General features: G+C 36.4%; 1 protein-coding gene across 5 annotated transcripts in view; it reads right to left on the reverse strand.

Moving 5' to 3' along the window:
- The window catches only part of LOC126297631 (inositol 1,4,5-trisphosphate receptor), a 353,953-nt gene that overhangs the window by 146,421 nt on the left and 188,259 nt on the right, over nucleotides 1-19,273 (reverse strand). For all 5 annotated transcript variants that reach the window (XM_049988649.1, XM_049988651.1, XM_049988652.1 and 2 more), the window contains 6 exons: nucleotides 12,621-12,887; nucleotides 12,297-12,497; nucleotides 10,300-10,415; nucleotides 10,048-10,183; nucleotides 512-769; nucleotides 252-372 (listed from right to left, as the gene is read on the reverse strand). In XM_049988649.1, coding sequence (XP_049844606.1) covers nucleotides 252-372; nucleotides 512-769; nucleotides 10,048-10,183; nucleotides 10,300-10,415; nucleotides 12,297-12,497; nucleotides 12,621-12,887 — 1,099 coding nt within the window. The remainder of the gene's footprint in view (nucleotides 1-251; nucleotides 373-511; nucleotides 770-10,047; nucleotides 10,184-10,299; nucleotides 10,416-12,296; nucleotides 12,498-12,620; nucleotides 12,888-19,273) is intronic.

A 19,273-nucleotide genomic window follows, 5' to 3' on the forward strand; every position in this document is an offset into this window, starting at 1 on the left:
GAGCTCACTTAACAACCATGATGTTGCTCCACTACATCTTTCTTCCTCATCTTAATTTTAAATCTACAATGCAGATGGGTATAATATAGCATGGGGAAACAAAATTTAGTGACTGGTAGAAATAACAATATTAAGACTTAGTTTATGCTGAGTACTTTACAAAACATAAGGAATGATAGTAATACATTGACTATACTACTTTATATAGAAGTATTATGATGCCCACAACTGTCTATAACAGAGGTTCTTACCCACTTCTGACAAAGTACGAATGCAATTTTCAACATTAAATCTCTGTGCTGCATTCAGCCATGTGCACTGAGATATCCGGAATGCTGCTTGAAGAAGCTGCACAAAAATAGGTTGTCTTGTCTGCAAGTAAAATAAGCCAAATATACTTCTTGCCAATTTTTAGACAGCAAGTGCATTTTATATTGTAATGTGAGGTCAAGCCAAGAACACATTGCAAAATTGACAGCTGAAGCTAAGAAGAGTATATAAAACTATTTACCTGAACAGTTGTACTCTGGTCTGAAAATGGAGTGTTAAAAAAAGTTGTTATAATGTTCATAACACTGTTGATGACATAGTTTTCCAAAGCTGTATCAGCATGTTTTCGATCATGTGTTGAATTTGCAACAATTCCCATATCGACCAGGAAGCTCTTCTCAAAAAGAGACCACATGTGGTTGGATGTATAAATTTCCTTCATCTCAACTTCTGTATCAATATAGCAATGGTTTAAGAAGTTAATATATGCTTCCTTTACCTGAAAAGTATACAATAAATTGTTAGTCTTACTTTACAAATGAGGATTATGAAACCAAATTATTTGCACACACTTTTATTTCTTTTAGGGGTGTTGAGTAAACAACAATTTGCATTAACCACAGGCTGAAATCTACTTATAATGAGTACAGTCTCCTAGATTAAATATGCCTTATACGGAATAAATAAACAGCAATGAGAATTTTATGAAAACAATACTGGAACTTTATGAAAACTCATTGCATTCAATAGTAACATGTTCCTAACAATTAATAGCAAGTTTTTTATTCAAGGATGTGAGAATCTTTGAAGAGGCTCTGCTCACATCTGAAGAGTAATATGAAATTGGGAATAATTCACCATCCTGAATTTGTATTTGTTAATCCCATTCTTGGATTCCACTTACTGATATTTACAGAAAACTGAAGCCACCACTATTGTACTGATGAAGCTACTTTCAGCTTCCATCTATATAAGCAGTATTACAATGCTTTCATTACTGTGTTAGTATTGCTTAAAGTGATAAGAAACACAGTTCATTTTTGTGGAAGGTTAAAGAGAATGTTATAATGTTCTATTAAATTGCAAAGCCACTTAATTTTATATGTCTAATATGAATATTAACTAATCTTTATCAGTAATTAGTAATGCGAGGAACTCAAGGGTGTTTAGTTTAACATGTCAATATTTACGAAGGATTTGAGCAGAAATACAAGCACTTAACAAGGCAGGAAATACTAATCAGGGCACCCAGACTGAATACCTTCTCTAAAGGAATTAACATGGGTTACACAAGCAGAGTCCTTTGACTAAGCTTGCTTCATTTCTTCAAAGATTCATAATGAAGCAGATAATGGTGCTCAAGTTGACATGTGTTCTCTAATTTCCAGTTCCACACTGCTGCCAAGTGAACAACATATGAACATTTGGAATATTTGGCCTGCTAAGTAACTGTATTGAAGACACCTTATAATGTAATTTTCTGTATGTCATTCTCCAGTGGGAGAAATCATCAGATTTGAAAGTAATTTCGGTGAAGCCCAAGAAATTCTAATGGGATCACCACTAATTACAATACATATAAATGATGTGGTGCATTGCGTTGGGACCCACACGAGGCTGCTGTAGAAAGTGCAATTGTTTATGAAGGAGTTGCAATGCCAGAAAATTGTAGTGCAAAGACGACCTGCAAAGGATCAGTGATTGGAGAAGAGATTGGCAGCGGAAGCTCACAATAAACAAATTTAACACATTATGTAGACATAGGTAAAAAGACTCATTATTGATTCATACAACCATTGGTGATCAGTCAATGATCAGGGTCAAGCCAGTAAAATATTGAAGGGCACACATTGATGACAATTTAAGGTGGAAATATTACATAAAACTAGTTGCAGGAAAGGCAGATTCTGAGCTGAGATTCATTAAAAGAATCCTAAGTAAATGTAATTTATCTATGAAGGAGGTAGTTCACTCAACAAACATTCAAACAATAATTCTTAAGTACTGATGTCATTCTAAATATGGCAATGGAAAATCATGGATGGAACATAAATAATGGAAGGAGTAAAGATAACAAATCACCATAAAGCTGATGGCTTATGGGATCAACAGGGACACAAGCAAGACTGAAAATTTTAATACTCTTTTGAACGATGTTGACCTTCTGAGATGATTAGTACACAATTTGAAAATAAAATTCTGTTACAGATCTGAGAGAAAATCCTAAAAAGATTTGATCTTATGTTAAATTAGTAAAAAAAGCCATCTGTCAAAACAACATTAGCAGACACTAATGGCATCATAATGGAGGATTCCAGAAAGGGTGCGTGGTGCAAGTCATTCTATTTGATGCTGCTTTGACAATTTGCAAGTCAATGAAGTTCAAATGGAATGCTGGGGACAGAAGAGAAGGCAGAAATACTTCATTCTTTTCTGCAAAATCGTTTCACTGAGGAATATCATGCTGCAGTTACTGCTTCCAACTGTCACAAGAACATCAAGAATGATAGATGTCAAAATAAGTGATTGTGGGATAGAAAATAAACCAAAACAAATCATTCGAGAAAAGGCAACTGGAAAATGTGCAGATCATTCCTATTTTACAAACACTAAAAGTCTCCTCTGTAGGAAACAACATGATTTCTGCAAACAGTGAATCCCAGTTCATTTTCTTCCATCATTAGATCCAGAAGGCTGTAAATACCAAGAGCCCAGGTTGATGCTATGTTCCTTGACTTCTGGAAGGTGTTTAATACAGTTCTTTAGTGTTGCCTACTGAACAAAACAGGAGTAGATGAAATAACAAACATGCTTTATAATTGGACTGAAGAATTTCATGCAAATTTATTTCTAACAGAGAAAAATCTTCAGATGTACCCTGAGGGACTGTTACAGGGCCATTACCATTCACAGTATACATAAAATGACCTTATGGATAACATCAGAAGGCTCTATGTGGCTGCTCGTGGATGATCTTGCTGTATACAGAGAACTCACAATGGCAGAAACTTGCAGCAAAATGCAAGAAGATTTACAGAGGATCAACATATTTTAGAGCGATTTTTCAGTTCACCCTCAAACTAAGCAAATGTAACATATTTTGTAAAAACAGGCAGAAAGACCAGTTATTCTATGATCACACAATTGCTGAACAATCTCTGGAGCAGTCAATTTCATTAAACATCTAGACTTAAGTGTATGGATCAATCTGAAGTGGAATAATAACATAAAACTGGTTGTAGGTAAGCCACACATGAAACTGAAATTAATTGGAAGAATCATGAGGAAGAGTAGTCAACCCACACAGGAAGTAGCTTAAAAACCTTCCTTTCATCGAATATTGCTTTTTGTTCTATAGCCTGTACTAGATAGGACAGAAAGACAAAATAGAGAAAATCTACAAATGAAATGATTTCCACCACAGGTCCACTTAATAAGCATGAAAGTAACATGGGGATGCTCTATACAACTCCAGTGGTAGACAACACAAGACAGGCATTTTGCATCATGGTGTATTGCACTGTAAAACTTCCAAATGCACACCACAAACATGTTCAACCATCTTCAACAGCAGGTAATACATGTGGTGTTGTGCATCACTGACAGACCTCATGTTAAAATACAATCAGCACATGTTACATGAATATGTGTTTCATAGAATAACCAGGAGTGTACAAAAGAAAATCAAACAATGGAAAATCCAGCACACAATGATGACAATATTACTAAAAGGGTAAATTAAATCAAACAATGGAAATCCAGGGTGTAATATGACAATATTATGAAAAGGATAGTTGCTATGCACCATATAGCGGGGATGCTAAGTCGCAGAGAGACACAAGAAAATGACTGGTACACAAGTAAGCTTTCAGCCAGAAAGCATTCTTCTGAATTAGAAACACAAACAAACACACACACACACACACACACACACACACACACACACACACACACTGGCACCCAGAAACGGTGGTTATGGATGTGAGAGTTGCATTTGTGTGTGTGTGTGTGTGTGTGTGTGTGTGTGTGTGTGGTCCAAATCAGGAGGAGGATTTTTGGCCAAAAGCTTATTGTTTAGCAGTCTTCTTCTTGTGCCTGTCTGTGAAGCAACATTTCCACTATACTGTGAATAGCCATCTATCCTTTCAATCATATTGTCAGGGAACAAAAAGATAAATTCAAGCTTGCATTTAAGCCTCCATATAATAATACCACCAAACTGAATTTTTCTGAATTTTCAATTTAATCAGTAATTGTTTATTCTGGACAACCTGTTTTGATTTGATTTGATTTATTTCATCTCATAACACAATATTGAGATCATGTGATCTATTGTACTGGATACATGTCAGTATATAATTTTAGGGATTTAGTTTACAGATTTAAAAATAATAACAAGTATAGTTATCAAACAATTTTCTAGCAGTTCGATTTTTTTTCCATAAACTCCTCCACTAAGAGGTCATGTAATTTTTTCTTTAGATGACCAATTTCCATGCTCAGAATATCACAACCCTTTAATTTATTGTATATTTTCATGCTCATGTATTGAAGAGTCAAAGAATCGATGTGGGCTTCAATCGGTGTGGAGGGAGCATAAAGTTTTGTTTTTCCCTAGTTGTGTAAGTGTGTTTGAAGTGAAATTCTTTGAAAAGTGCAGGTTTACTGTACAGGAAAATTAGAATTTCAAATATGTATAGTGACGGGACAGATAAAATATTTAGTTCTTTAAACAATGGATGACATGAGGTTCTTAGATGTGTGGCACACATCTTCCTAATGATTCTTTTTTGAAGTTTTAATATCTGTACTGTATAACTTGAATAACTCCAAAAAATTATGTCATATCTGATGACAGATTCGAAGCAACTATGGTAAACAATTTTTCATTTGTCCATGTCTATTACATCATGTAACATTCCCATTGCAAAAGAAAGGCTATTTAGTTTGTTAACTAAACATTCTGAGTGTGCCTGCCAGCTTAAGTTTTCAACCAAGTTTAGTCCTAAGAATTTCACTGGGCTTCATGGTTCTATCTTCTCATTTTTATGTAGGACATAAATCTCACTTGGTTTAGATTGTTTTGTTTTGAATTGTATGAGTTGTGTTTTTGTAATGTTTAGTTTCAGACCATTTAATTGAAACTAGGCTTCCAGAGAATCCAATGTGTTTACGGCACAGTCAGTGATTTCTGCAGAGCTATATTTTTCAATCAGCACTGAAGTGACATCTGCAAATAGGACTGACTTTGCATTGATGTTTAAGGGTAAATCATTTATACAGGGTGTTACAAAATGGTACGGCCAAACTTTCAGGAAACATTCCTCACACACAAAGAAAGAAAATATGTTATGTGAACATTTGTCTGGAAATGCTTACTTTCCATGTTAGAGCTCATTTTATTACTTCTCTTGAAATCACATTAATCATGGAATGTAAACACACAGAAACAGAATGTACCAGTGTGACTTCAAACACTTTGTTACAGGAAATGTTCAAACTGTCCTCCGTTAGCGAGGATACATGCATCCACCCTCCGTCGCATGGAATCCCTGATGCTCTGACGCAGCCCTGAAGAATGGCGTATTGTATCACAGCTGTCCACAATACGAGCACGAAGAGTCTCTACATTCGGTACCGGGGTTGCATAGGCAAGAGCTTTCAAATGCCCCCATAAATAAAAGTCAAGAGAGTTGAAATCAGAAGAGCGTGGAGGCCATGGAATTGGTCCGCCTCTACCAATCCATCGGTCACCGAATCTGTTGTTGAGAAGCGTACGAACACTTCAACTGTAATGTGCAGGAGCTCCATCGTGCACGAACCACATGTTGTGTCGTACTTGTAAAGGCACATGTTCTAGCAGCACAGGTAGAGTATCCCGTATGACATCATGATAACGTTCTCCATTGAGCGTAGGTGGACAAAACTAAAATGAGCTCTAACACGGAAATTAAGTGTTTCCGGACACATGTCCACATAACATCTTTTCTTTATTTGTGTGTGAGGAATGTTTCCTGAAAGTTTGGCCATACCTTTTTGTAACACCCTGTATAAAACAGGAAGAGAATTTGTCCCAAAACTGAGCCCTGGGGAACATCTAGTGAAATAGTTTCCCATTTTGATGAGAAATTTGCAGAGTTAGACGTTATTATAACTCTTTGCTTCCTGTTTGTCAAATATGAGGTCAGCCACTGGAGGGCACTCCTGCTGATCCCATATCTCTGTAATTTGTGAGATCGCAGAAGATACCTGCAACTTTTTTAGGCCACAGACAAATATTTAATGAAACACAGATAGCACAGTATGTTCACTTCATTAAATTTAACCCTCAAGCAGGTGCACCTGTGTATAAAGTGAACCAACCAAAAATATAATGGTTTTGTGTGGTTCCATTTTTGTTTCACAACTGCAAACCTATACCTATTCCTTCTGTATTGCTTCAGGTAACAAAGCGATAAATTGTGTCAGTGTACGTCCAAGTGATCATCAGTAATATAAAATACAATGTGAGCTAGTCGAGAAAAAATTTACGATCAGTTCAAAAAAATGGCCCCAGTTATGAACTAGCAACGTAATCCCACATTGAGGCAGTTGTCTACGAGATAATTAGTGATCAAATACGCAGCTGACCGAGATCTGATGCAACTGCACTGCTTAATGGTTCGAATGCATCATTACTATCTCTTTAACAGCTGTCCTTGGCAAAAGAGAGTTACAGTGAAAATTTATTTCATTATTGTTTAATTAAACAGTAGTTACATATTATGTAAGTTTATCTTCTCCTTGTTTAAATAAATTAAGATTTAACCATGATTTTGATCATGACTTACCTGGGTAACATAAGGAAACCTATTCTTTTCATCTGTACAAAGTGTGCCGCGCGTCCGCTCGTGTTATAAAAAATGGCGCGCCCACTTGAGGGTTAAACTAGTGTGCTATATAGTAATCTGTTAAGGATCAGCATGCAAACAAACCATATATAAGGAGACTTGCTCAACACCGTTTTGAAAGAAGTTGTGCTACTGATATATGGAACATGTACCTAACTACATGTCCACAAGGAATCACGTCTGCTATAATAAAACACATTGCTGATTTCTGCAACTCCTATGATTAACTAGAACACCATACTAACTCATTAACAAATCAGATTACAATATTGCATGAACTGGTTCATTATGTCACTTCTTCATACTATATTATGCAATGAATGCTGCTCCATTATGTATCAGGTTAAAAGAATGGCAAAGCTGAGAATGAAACAGTTATTATGGACATATAACTAGAAAAGCTTTTTGTGTAATACACTGCTAACAATGTTTCATATATTTTAGTCTCCTACACTCAGAAAAGTGACTTCACTGAGTTCTTGAAGACTTAACAATGCAAGTGGGTGGCCTACCTCACTGTTAAGTGTTCACCTTCTTGGACCCTATTTATCACACAACATGTGAGGTCATTCTATTAAGTTGTCTTGACATTCACATTTGGAGAACTATGAAGAATGAGGTGATATTGAGCTGGTTTCATTCTAATATTTTGATGACACCTGTAGTGGTATCAGAATATTTTTTTCTAGAATTTTTTATCAATTTTGAGGCTCCAGATTTGTTGTTAAAACACGCATACTACAGTGCATCAAAACATCTGTTATGATTAGGATAGAAATTATGATAACAGTAAACTAAAGAATTAGCGCATGTCATTTGTCTCTACAGCTTATAATGCCTGCGCAGGCGCGCGCACGCTCACACGCGCACACACACGCGCGCACACACACACACACACACACACACACACACACACACACACACACACACACACACACACACAGGGAGCATTATCAGCATTTAAATTATGGCCTATATACTGTAAATGATAATCCAAGAAATAAAATTATTAACAATATCACAAAGAAAAAGTATATATGAAGAAAAATCAGTACTGAAAACAACTGACAAAAATTCAGCATGCTATTAGCTCAACATATTGAAACACCAAGATACAAAAATTAATTCAATGAAATCCATCCTCTGCCACTAAAGAAAATAATTAATCAATGCTTACATAATATATACTACAGTTACAACTGTTTTCCTGTAAAATACAATCATTTCTGTTCATTTGTTAGTTAAACTTTTAAGATTTTAAAATCTACTCTAGTAGATTAGTACTGGGAGAAATTCACATTTCAGAACACAAGTCCACATTCACTGAAGGGTGGAAAAACAGCTTGCTACGTAGAGAGTAAGTACAAGAGTGATAGGGAGGAAAGAAGTTGGTACACACAGTGATGGGAGGGAGGATTCTGGTCAGAGAAGAGAAGGACAACATGCTCAAAGACTTACTTACACGGTGACAATTGTTGATCTTTATGAGGGAGAGAAAAAATTTACATTAGTTACAAACTATGGTGTGCACCCACTTCATTCAACATGTAAACTTCACAACACTACAGAGATTCAGATTTATGTTGTGACATGTTCGATATGTCTGCCATCATTTGCAATGATGTGGTATACACAAATAGCGAAATTCTGCATGACCTGTTGAAGTGTCTGAACATCGATGCTGTCAATGACCTCCTAAATGGCTGTTTCCAGCTCAGCAATGATTTTGGGGTTATTGCTGTACACCTTGTCTTTAATACAGCCCAACAAAAAGCAGTCGCATGTGTTCAGATCCGGAGAAGATGGTGGCCAAACTTGGCCCACGCCAGTGGCCTCTGGGTACCCCAGAATCAGAATGTAGTCCTGAAAGTGCTCCTCCAGGACATTGAACACTCTTCTGCTTCGATGGGGTCGAGTTCCATCTTGCATGAACCACATATTGTCAAAATCAGGATTACATTGATGATGCCGTCACAGAATATTGCACTGATTATTCCATGACTGAACACTAGTCACCACACAGTCACCCGCTGAAGGCGAAGAGAGTTCTCGAAATTCGAAATGCACCAATTTTGCTTACTGATGAACCCATCTGAACGAAAGTAGGCTTCTTCACTAAACCAAACCATACAATTCCCATCATGCCCTACAGGCAACCATCCAGTTTGAACGTCCTAACGCAAACCATTCAGAAGTTATTACAATTTTATTTCATGTATTTCAGTAATTGTAGCCCTGCACTTTTAACCTTGCATTTGTCATTAAACAAGAACTGGGGGTGAAAAAGTGACGGGGAAGAGGGACTGGGAAACGGAGTGGATACAACTGAATCACATGTAACATGCCTGCATAAAATTCAACAACACAATAGCTGTTAATGGCACACAAAAACCTCAATTCGTTACTTCAAAGTCTTGGGATGGGATGCCTGTGAAAGAAACATATTTTAAATACTCACAGCAAGAAAGAAAGAAAGGACATCAATCAAACTGAAAGAAAAAGGTAAAATGATGAAAAATAGTCATGAAGCTAAATCAAAGTAATAAAGAATTTACATTCAAACATGAGATAGATAGATATTCATAGATAGATAGAGATAGAGATAGATAGATAGAGATAGAGATAGAGAGAGAGAGAGAGAGAGAGAGAGAGAATAAATAAACAAAACATTTTGATTAACACATTTGGATTTGTAAATTTACCCTAAAGGCAAATGGGCAAATGTTTTACACTTGCCACAGATCAATTAGATTGGACTGTAAGGTACAAAGAGAGGTGTGAAATACAACTGAACGCCTAGTTAAAATATGCAATCACAATGAAGAGCAACTAATTTATAAATACAGTCCTTAAAATGAATGGTGTACGCAGTAGTTACAAAACTTACCTCTGGAATGCAATCAGTATGGGACACCATTGCCACTATGTCATCAAGAGGAAGTAAACTGTGACATTTTATTTCGGTGTAAACATTTTTTCCCATTGTACAGCAGGCCAAAAGTTTAACCAACTCCACATGATACCTTAAAAAAATTAATTGTCTTGTGAACATGCTTATCAGTTCACCATTTCCTTTGGTTTGCATTTAGCACATATTTAGCAAACTAAATGCTTAAAACAGCTGAAACTCAAGGATTACCTGAGAGGACCACTTTCATCCATGCGGTGCCTTTTTGATCTCATCATTTTCACAAAGTTGTTAAATGAAGCTTTGTCATTGTAGAACACCAAGACGTCTTCTCCCGCATTCACAAGCTGGGAACAAAATATGAATAAGCATGGAAAAATTTCGGTTTTGAACACACACACACACACACACACACACACACACGCACACACACACACACACACACACACAATGGCAAGCAATGACGGGTCAGATACAATAGGTTGAATAGTAATCTTCATTTCAGATTCATGAGGAGGACAAACTGCAACTTTGGTGACTACTTTATATCAACTAAGAACTCATATTGGTGTCATTAATTTCACAGTTCTTTCAGAATGCAATGATATACTTGTGTATACTTTATTGTCCAATCAAATCAACGATTTGCTGCAGCTTTAACATAATAATGCTGTCTTTACAAACATATTCTTCAGAAATAGTTAGAATGATTTTTACTTTGTTACTTTCATGTCTTATTTATGCTTCATTCTTTCTCTTTATTTCAATGCTACTGCAACATATTGTACTAAATTCAGCAATTTCCAAATGGAGCTTTTAGCATAAAATCCAGCTGCCCTGTGGAAAGTGTGCAATTTAACTACTATCTGTCAATCTGTCATTTGTAGAAAATTCTCAATCATTTCTCTCTGTCCATGTTGATGGAAAGCTGGATCCTTGTTCTCAGAGGTGGTCATTACAGAACCAATGACTGTCCAGTGTCATTACAAGTTAACATTGCAGAGTTCACAGTTCAAAATATACACTCTGAAAAAATTTATGATGATATCAGTACAAGAAATATAATGTACAGCAGCTGTCACAGTACACTGCCCAACATGTTGACTTAGCACTTAGTTTTAAAGCTGACGATATCTGGATTTGGGTTATCGTACAGAGTAACAAAACATTTTCCTACTCTGTGTACAATAAATAAACAGAACAGCCAAGTGTGGGGTTCTTGCCAGTCAAATCCACAAGCACAAAGTTCCTCTTCATAGCATATATTTTCCCACAAACTGGTGTGATATGCAGCTTTAAAAACAGTCAACTAATTTCATCATCACTCATCACTTGTTCTTTGAAGTGTTTTAGTCCTTATGTCTAAAGACATACAGAGTGTCTGACCAATGAGGTTGCGACATGTTTTGTTAACATAATTTTCGTGGTTCAACTTTATAACTTTGTAGTTTTTTTTAAAATTGTTTTGGATTGAATTTTTTGGAATTTTTTCCAACTGTATGGCGAAAATACCTCAATACAAGCCAATTTTCACTGCAGGGTTACCAGGTGGTGAGGATTTCTCAGGGGAACAATAATTCAGTTGCAATTCGGAAGCAATTCTTAGTGTGAAAAACATGACTCACAACCTTGAAGATGGTTTGTTCATCTGTATAACACGCTATACTTGACTTTTATGCTGACCTAATTGCCACCATTTTGATGTATTTATAGTCTGCATGCACTATTCCATAAAAGTAGGCCTTTTTGTCTTATAGCAACACATTAAAACTGTTTAAATTAAATTGTTTCTTGGTCGTTTCTTTTCCCCATTCCTTTGAGAAAGTTAACATTGCCTTCTTGTACTATTCAATCAATTATCCATATTTCACAGAGAGCTGGTTATGAAATGCAATGTTGGTAATTACAATTACTGCTTCACCTCTAGTTGATGACAAAGAGGTTGAGCACTTACTATCTGAAGAATTTAAGTGGATAAAACTAATCATATTAGTTATGGAACAAAACTGGAAGAATGCTACTGCTGCTGTGTTATCGACAAGTTTACAGAGTATTAAAAAATACAAGGCTACATACACTTTAAAAGACTAAGGACTGGAGAAAAAAATAACCTGTACTCTGTGTGGTCAAAGTGAGGAGAAGTAGAGCTATCTCTTTATAGAATGTAGAAAGCAGTTAGTATCAAGTAGTTCAGCAATAATAACACACATATTACACAAACTACATACCTCTTGCATGACCATATCTTGACATTTCCTTATGAACTGATTTTCTGCTTTAACAATTGTCTGCAAAAATTTTAAATACTGAACATGTCTACCATGAGTTTCAATGCAGTGAACAAAATGCTGTATCACTTTTTCATTGACCTCATTACAAAGAGTAGAGTTATCTTGAAATATACTGCATACTGTTTGTGCCTCCAATATCTGAAAAAAAATTAAATTACCAATGCCATGAAAAATGAAGCAAGCCCTTATCACTTGCAGAGAAACAAACAGACAAAGCTTTTTGGTAGTGCCATCATAAATAAATTTTGAAATCTCACTTACTCCTGGATTTAAGAAGAGATCAAGGTGCTTATGAAGAAGAACTTGATTCTGTTGATTTCCAAGGCAAAAATTCTGCAGAAATTCATGTGCCAATCTCATGAGTTCATTCATTCTTACATCCTCTTTTTTGTCATAAGGAATCTGGAGTAGGTCAAGGACAACAGTATGGACACCTACATTCCGCAACAACCTTTGCTCGTGTTTTCTTGGTTTCAGCACACCACCTGCACAACACTGAGTGCACAGCTTGTTCATTCGAATGAGAATCTAAAACAGAAACATTGACATATTTTAGCTATGTTAAAAAGTAATGTCGATGGATGTAATGAATTACTTAATAAGTAATCACACTCTTGAAAAAACTCCACAGAAAAGTTTGTTGCAGTTCTGTTTGCTTATACAGTTCAAAGGTCTACAATTACACTCCCTGACAAAAGAAGTGAAGCACCCAGATAATACGCTTGGATGTCAATCTAACTTTGCACGCGCTCCCACAAATGCACACGCGCCCACACACACACACACACACACACACACACACACACACACACACACACACACACATCAGCAGGTACTTAAAAGATTAGAATATCAAATCTCTTCGACAGGAAAAATGCCTTTTATAGTGCATTAGTGCTGTTTGTCTTTACAGCTGTTACCAGGACTGGTAAGGTATACAGGGGAGTGTACATCATCACACGATGTTTGATCATTGTGAAGGACATGATGATTTCACATACTCTTTTGAAATACTGCTATCAGCAAGTCACAGAATTTGAAATGTCCCTCACTGTGGGCCTCCATTTGGCTGGCTGGTTGAATAAAGCAATATTCAGATTTGTGGGGCATTCAGACCACACAGTGTCCCAGCGTAGGACTGCATGGAAATGTGAGGAGACGTACGTGTTCCTAAGCTTCCAGTCCAACACGTCAAGGATCACTGTACTATGTGTCAAGCACATCGTAACCCCCTCCATTTCTGATTTTGCCATTACCTCACATGCAATAGTATTCTTGTGCCATTCTTCAATAGGACAATGCTCATCCATACACAGCACATGTGCCTATGAACTGTCTGCTTGATACTGAGGTACTCTGTGGCCACCAAGATCCCCAGATCTGTCCCTCATAGAACATGTGTGGGATTTGTGAAACAACTTTTCTCAGGAGAGGATACAAAGGCTTTATGACACCCTTCCTAACTGAGCAGGGGATGCACCCAGGCCACAGGAGGTGCAATGTCATACCAATAAATGGGCTCATACTGCCAAGTTCTTTGTAAATTTTATTCAATTTTGTGATAACTGAACTAACATTGCATACCCTCTCAAGTTTCATTTCATTTCCTCCTCCCCTTCTGGATGCACCATTTTCTTTTGTCAGGCACAGCAGATATGGTGCAGTTTCAGGCATTTTAGTGTCTCAAGAAGTAATTATTAGAGCAGATACAGCAACAATGTAGTTTTAATACATTTATGTTAACACAGAAAACCTGTGTGAAACAAACTTAAAATTATTTAGTACAAAATTTAAAATCAAGAAAACATAGTTTCTGACTGTTGGCAAGCAACACAGGAGTGCCATATTTTAGTTCCTGCACAACCTCAAAATACTGTCTTTAAATGACCCGTGCATGTAGTGTAAAGTACATACTAGAATGCTAAATGAGACCATCATTCATAAACCTTTGTGTTACATGAACTTTAATATTGTGATGCTCAAACAATATATAGGTTGGGGGAAGCAGCTGTCCTCACTTAACTATGACATCAGTTTCTCCTGCAAAGTTAATATTTTAAATCTGTTGAGAACCTATTTACCGCTGATGTTAACTTCGCAAACCCATAACATATTGTGCATTCTGTCTTTGGATATTTATTCTCTTCAAGAAGTTGAAAGATGTATATGGCTCCCTGAGATTACAATAATTAAAGAGTGGACTAAACGGAAATTTTCTTGACTGTCTCGTTCTCGTGCAATTGTGTTCTATCAACATGGACTATATATCCATCTATCTTCAGTATACTTGTTTCACTTCGCATTTAGGCAGGTCCAAATGCATATTTTACGAATGTCCATGATTCAATTGGTTTATCATTGCTGGTGCACATTTTAATAATAATAATAATAATAATAATAATAATAATAATAATAATAATAGCTTTATTCAACATCGAATGGTACACTGCACATGTACAAAGAAACAGTAATGATTAAAGTTATTTGTACAATACACAAGACACATTCTTCTGAATACGTCATTAATTTACAACAAAATTACAATAAGATGTTTACTGATTTCTATTCACATAATTTCACAAAGCATTTGTTGTTCTTCATATAAGTATGGTACTTTTCTAATGAGTAGAAAGGGTGCTTTACTAAAAATTTCTTAAGTTGATGTTTCAGTTCAATTGTAGGAAGAGCCATGACTGCACTAGGCAGTGCATTAGCTAATTTTATACCTGCGTACTGAGGCCCCCTTTCGTAAATCGCTGTTCTGTGGCTGCCAATGTAAAATCTTTCTTTATTTCTAGTATTGTACTGGTGGAAATCTGAATAAGTGTTTGGGTGCAGTCTTTTCACAAGCAATATGGCTTTTAGAATGTATGTGTTTATAACAGTTAACACCTCTGTTTTTGGAAACAAGTTGCGACAAGATTCCCTATATTTTGCTCCACAGATTATTCTCACACCCCTTTTTTGAAGAATGAGTAGCTTATCTAGATTAGCTTTGGTTGTTGCCCCCCCCCCCCCCCCCCCCCCCCCCAAATTTCAATACCGTAGTTCAAGTGAGAGGAGAAAAGAGCATGGTATGCAGTCTTTAAGACTACGGTGTCTCTACAGAACTTGTTAATAGTACTGATTGCAAATATATTTTTTGACAACTTAGTTGCTAGGGAGTCAATATGTGTGTCCCATTTCAGGTTGCTTTGGATTGTTATGCCAAGGAATTTTACACTAGACTCTTTCTTTACCAATTTGTTGCCAATGTATAATTTAATTTCAGAATTCAAACTACTTTTGTTAAACTCCATCAAACATGTTTTACTGGTGCTTACATTTAAATGGCTTTCATTAAAAAACTGAACAATTTCTTTTGTCACATTATTGCACTCAGCCTCTAGTTCAGTATATGATTTCTTTTTACATACAATGGACGTGTCATCGGCATACAGAACAATTTTGGAATTTATAGTACAGTATTCAATATCATTTATATAGATCAAGAACAGAAGGGGGCCCAACACCTATCCCTGGGGCACACCATATTTTATGCAAGTGATCTCAGATTTGTAGACACCACTTTCCGTTTTAAGTAGAACAAATTGTTTTCTATTGCTCATATAACACTTTATTAGGTCATAAGCAGCGCCTCTAATGCCCATTTTCCACAGCTTGTCTAATAGGATGTCAACATTCACACAATCAAAGGCTTTTTCCAGGTCTAGGTATACACCTGCCACATGTTCCTTGCTTTCGATACCCCCTATCACTTCTTCAATTAGTTGAGGAGCTGCAGTGCTAGTTGATTTACCTTTTAGGAGTCCATTTTGATTTTCGAACATCAGGTTGTGTTTCTTAAGAAAGTTTATAATCCTGTTGTATATAACTTTCTCAACTATTTTGGAAAAGACAGGAAGGATTGAGACTGGTCTGTAGTTTTCTATTTTGTTGTTGTCACCTTTCTTAAAAATGGGTGTTACCTGTGCTATTTTGAGTCTGCCTGGAAAGGTGCCTGATTCTATTATATTGTTGACTGCTGCAGACAGAGGTACAGAGACATTTTGGCTACAGGCTTTTAAAACATTAGTATTTAGGCCATCATGCCCAGCTGAATTAGAGGGTTTTAGAGAGCTAATGATGCCCATTATTTCGGCACAGTTTGTGGGGGCTAGATATATATATATATACTATGGTCACATGTATTACCTTTAAAACTGTAGTGCATGTTTTTATGTTTGCCATTTATGGCTTCCCCTACTGAAGAAAAATATTCATTAAAAATATTTGCACTTTCCTGTTGGTCTTTTATGAGCATACCATTGTGGTTAATAGTAAAGCCTATACAGGATTTGTCATTGCAGGTTCTAAAACTGTTTATGACTGCCCAGATGCCAGCAGTTACATTGAGTGAGTTTTGAAGCTTATTTGCAACATAGTTGCTCCTGGTCTGTGAGAGTAAGTCCTTACAGTGTGCTTGATATATTTTGAAGGCTTCCTTTACCTCAGGAATCTCTCTATTATTCAGCATTGCACTGTGGAGTAGTTTTAATTTTTCCCTCGCTTCAGTGACATTACTATTTACCCAAATATTTTTGTTTATATTTTTTGTTTGTTTCATTTTTGTGATTACAGCTGGGCATGTGGTATCAAGGCAGTAATAGAAGTCAGCAGCAAAGGTATCATATGAAAAGCTACTATTTTCAAACCATTTTATTTGTGCTAGCATGCAGTTTAGTCTGTTTATGTTGTCATTATACATTATTCTTTTAGTTACAAACTGTTGCTTTGTAGTGACAGTGGGGGCCTCATGGAGCTCCAATTTAAGCTGTACTGCATGGTGATCTGAGATGGCTAGTTTTAAAACCGATGCACTGTGGGATAGGTGGGTCATGTTTGTTATTATGTTGTCAAGACATGTATTACTACTTTACTTACATGAATTAACTGATGAATGACTACAAACATGTAATCATTCAGTAACACTGCAGGTGGAACATGGCATTTCTGAAGCGTTCCATATGAGATGGAAGTCACTACACCAAGTTGTTATTCCCAATAATCCCTTTAGGAATTAAAAGCTGTTATCTGATGGTAATGTTCCCAATAAATGTGGAAGATATGTAAAGAGTTAACAAAAATGACTCCATGACAATTATGTGGGAAGTACACAATGACAAATATGTTTCCTCTTTCCGGATGCGGTAATTCACCAAATGCTGCATTTGGACATATGTTCTCTAAGAGAACCATATAGCAGAGATTCTCTGAGTCACAGTTAGGTACAACAAAACTGTCTGCACATAAATTATAAGCATATGTTAAGAACCCAAGTTTCATTCACAGTGAATTTGGTGAGTTTTTGAATCTTGTACATTTATGTTCAACAGTTACTTCAAAACTTTATAGTTATTAATATGGTATTTTTAATTAATGGAGCATTGTCTTGACATACTATAGAATGACATGGTCAGGACAGGAATTGTAACTCAGATGCCACAGACTGCACAGTACCAATAGGTAATCCCTAACTCGAAAGTAATGCTGGAAAGAAAAAGATTATACACACATCATACAAATAAAACATTAGCCCTAATTAATATTTTTATTTGTTTAAAAATATCTTAATTTTTTTATGCTTTCTTGATGGGCGGGGACACAATTGTTGCTACACAAAGAACCCAGCTTATCAATGTCTGCCACTGATTTGAGCATCCTCAACATCTGGAACAACCACTGCCATTTCTAGGCACATGGGACACTACTGCTCCAGGGATCTCCAACAAACTACTGCCAAAACAGAGAACAGTTATTTAACATAACTAACTGAATATAACACGGTAAGTTTCATAAGGCCCAGAGTTCTTTCCTGTCCCCAGTAACTTTAGTTCATTTTCAACTCTGTAATTTGTCTCATTGATGTCATGCAGGGCAACCATCTGGGAAATACACAAAGTCCCCACAGTCGCATGATGTTGAGGCTCCTACACTAATAAGGGGCAAATGTGCTCAATTTATTGCACCATACTGAGTATTTATTTATTTTCAACCCATTCAGCTGCTTCACAACCACAGGGGTGTCTATCACTATGTCCTCCACACGGGAATCTGTAGGAGACTCAAATGGCGGTATGTTTGTACGATCCTCCTGTGTGAAAGATTTCTCAAATGATAAATTTAAAATTTCAGCTTTCGTTTTGCTGTCTTCCGTTGCCAGGCCAGACTGGCAACAGAAGACAGCAAAACAAAAGATGAAAAATTAAATAAAAATCTCCTATAAGAGCCACTGTTAGTAATATTGGCACACCTGCGTACCACCTGGTAAAATACCTGAACACAATCTCAGCGAATGTGTGGGGAAGTGAATCACATCACATTCTAAAGTCTGCTGACTTTGTAGACCACCTCTGTCAATTAAGACTACAGGACACAGACATTATGACCAGTTTCAACATAGTCTCCCTCTCTTTATGAGAGTCCCACCTTTCTGATTCCGTGTTTCTAATAACTGAGAATTTCAAAGATTGTATCACAGGCACATTCTGACATCAACTTACTTCCTGTTCAATGGAAAATTCTATGAACGAATGGATGGTTCAGCAATGCTTAGTTCATTATTGCCTGCCATAGTGAACCTATACACGAAAAACTTTGAAACAAATGTACCTGAATCCACTAAGTTAACATGTGTTTCTATTGGTACACAAATGACACATTTGTGGTGCGGCCTCGTGTAGCAGAAGACTTGAGTTTATGTTACATTTAAATTCTACCTATCATAATATAAAATTCATGATGGAACTTGAGAAAGAGGGCTAGCTCCCTTTCCTTAAAGTGTTAGTTAAGAAATGAATGGACTGATCCCTGGGTCACAGTGTATATACAAAACATACGCACACTTACCTCTATACTCACACTTCGAGCCATTG

This window comes from Schistocerca gregaria, chromosome X (assembly GCF_023897955.1).
Source record: "Schistocerca gregaria isolate iqSchGreg1 chromosome X, iqSchGreg1.2, whole genome shotgun sequence".
Taxonomy (NCBI): Eukaryota; Metazoa; Arthropoda; class Insecta; order Orthoptera; family Acrididae; genus Schistocerca; species Schistocerca gregaria.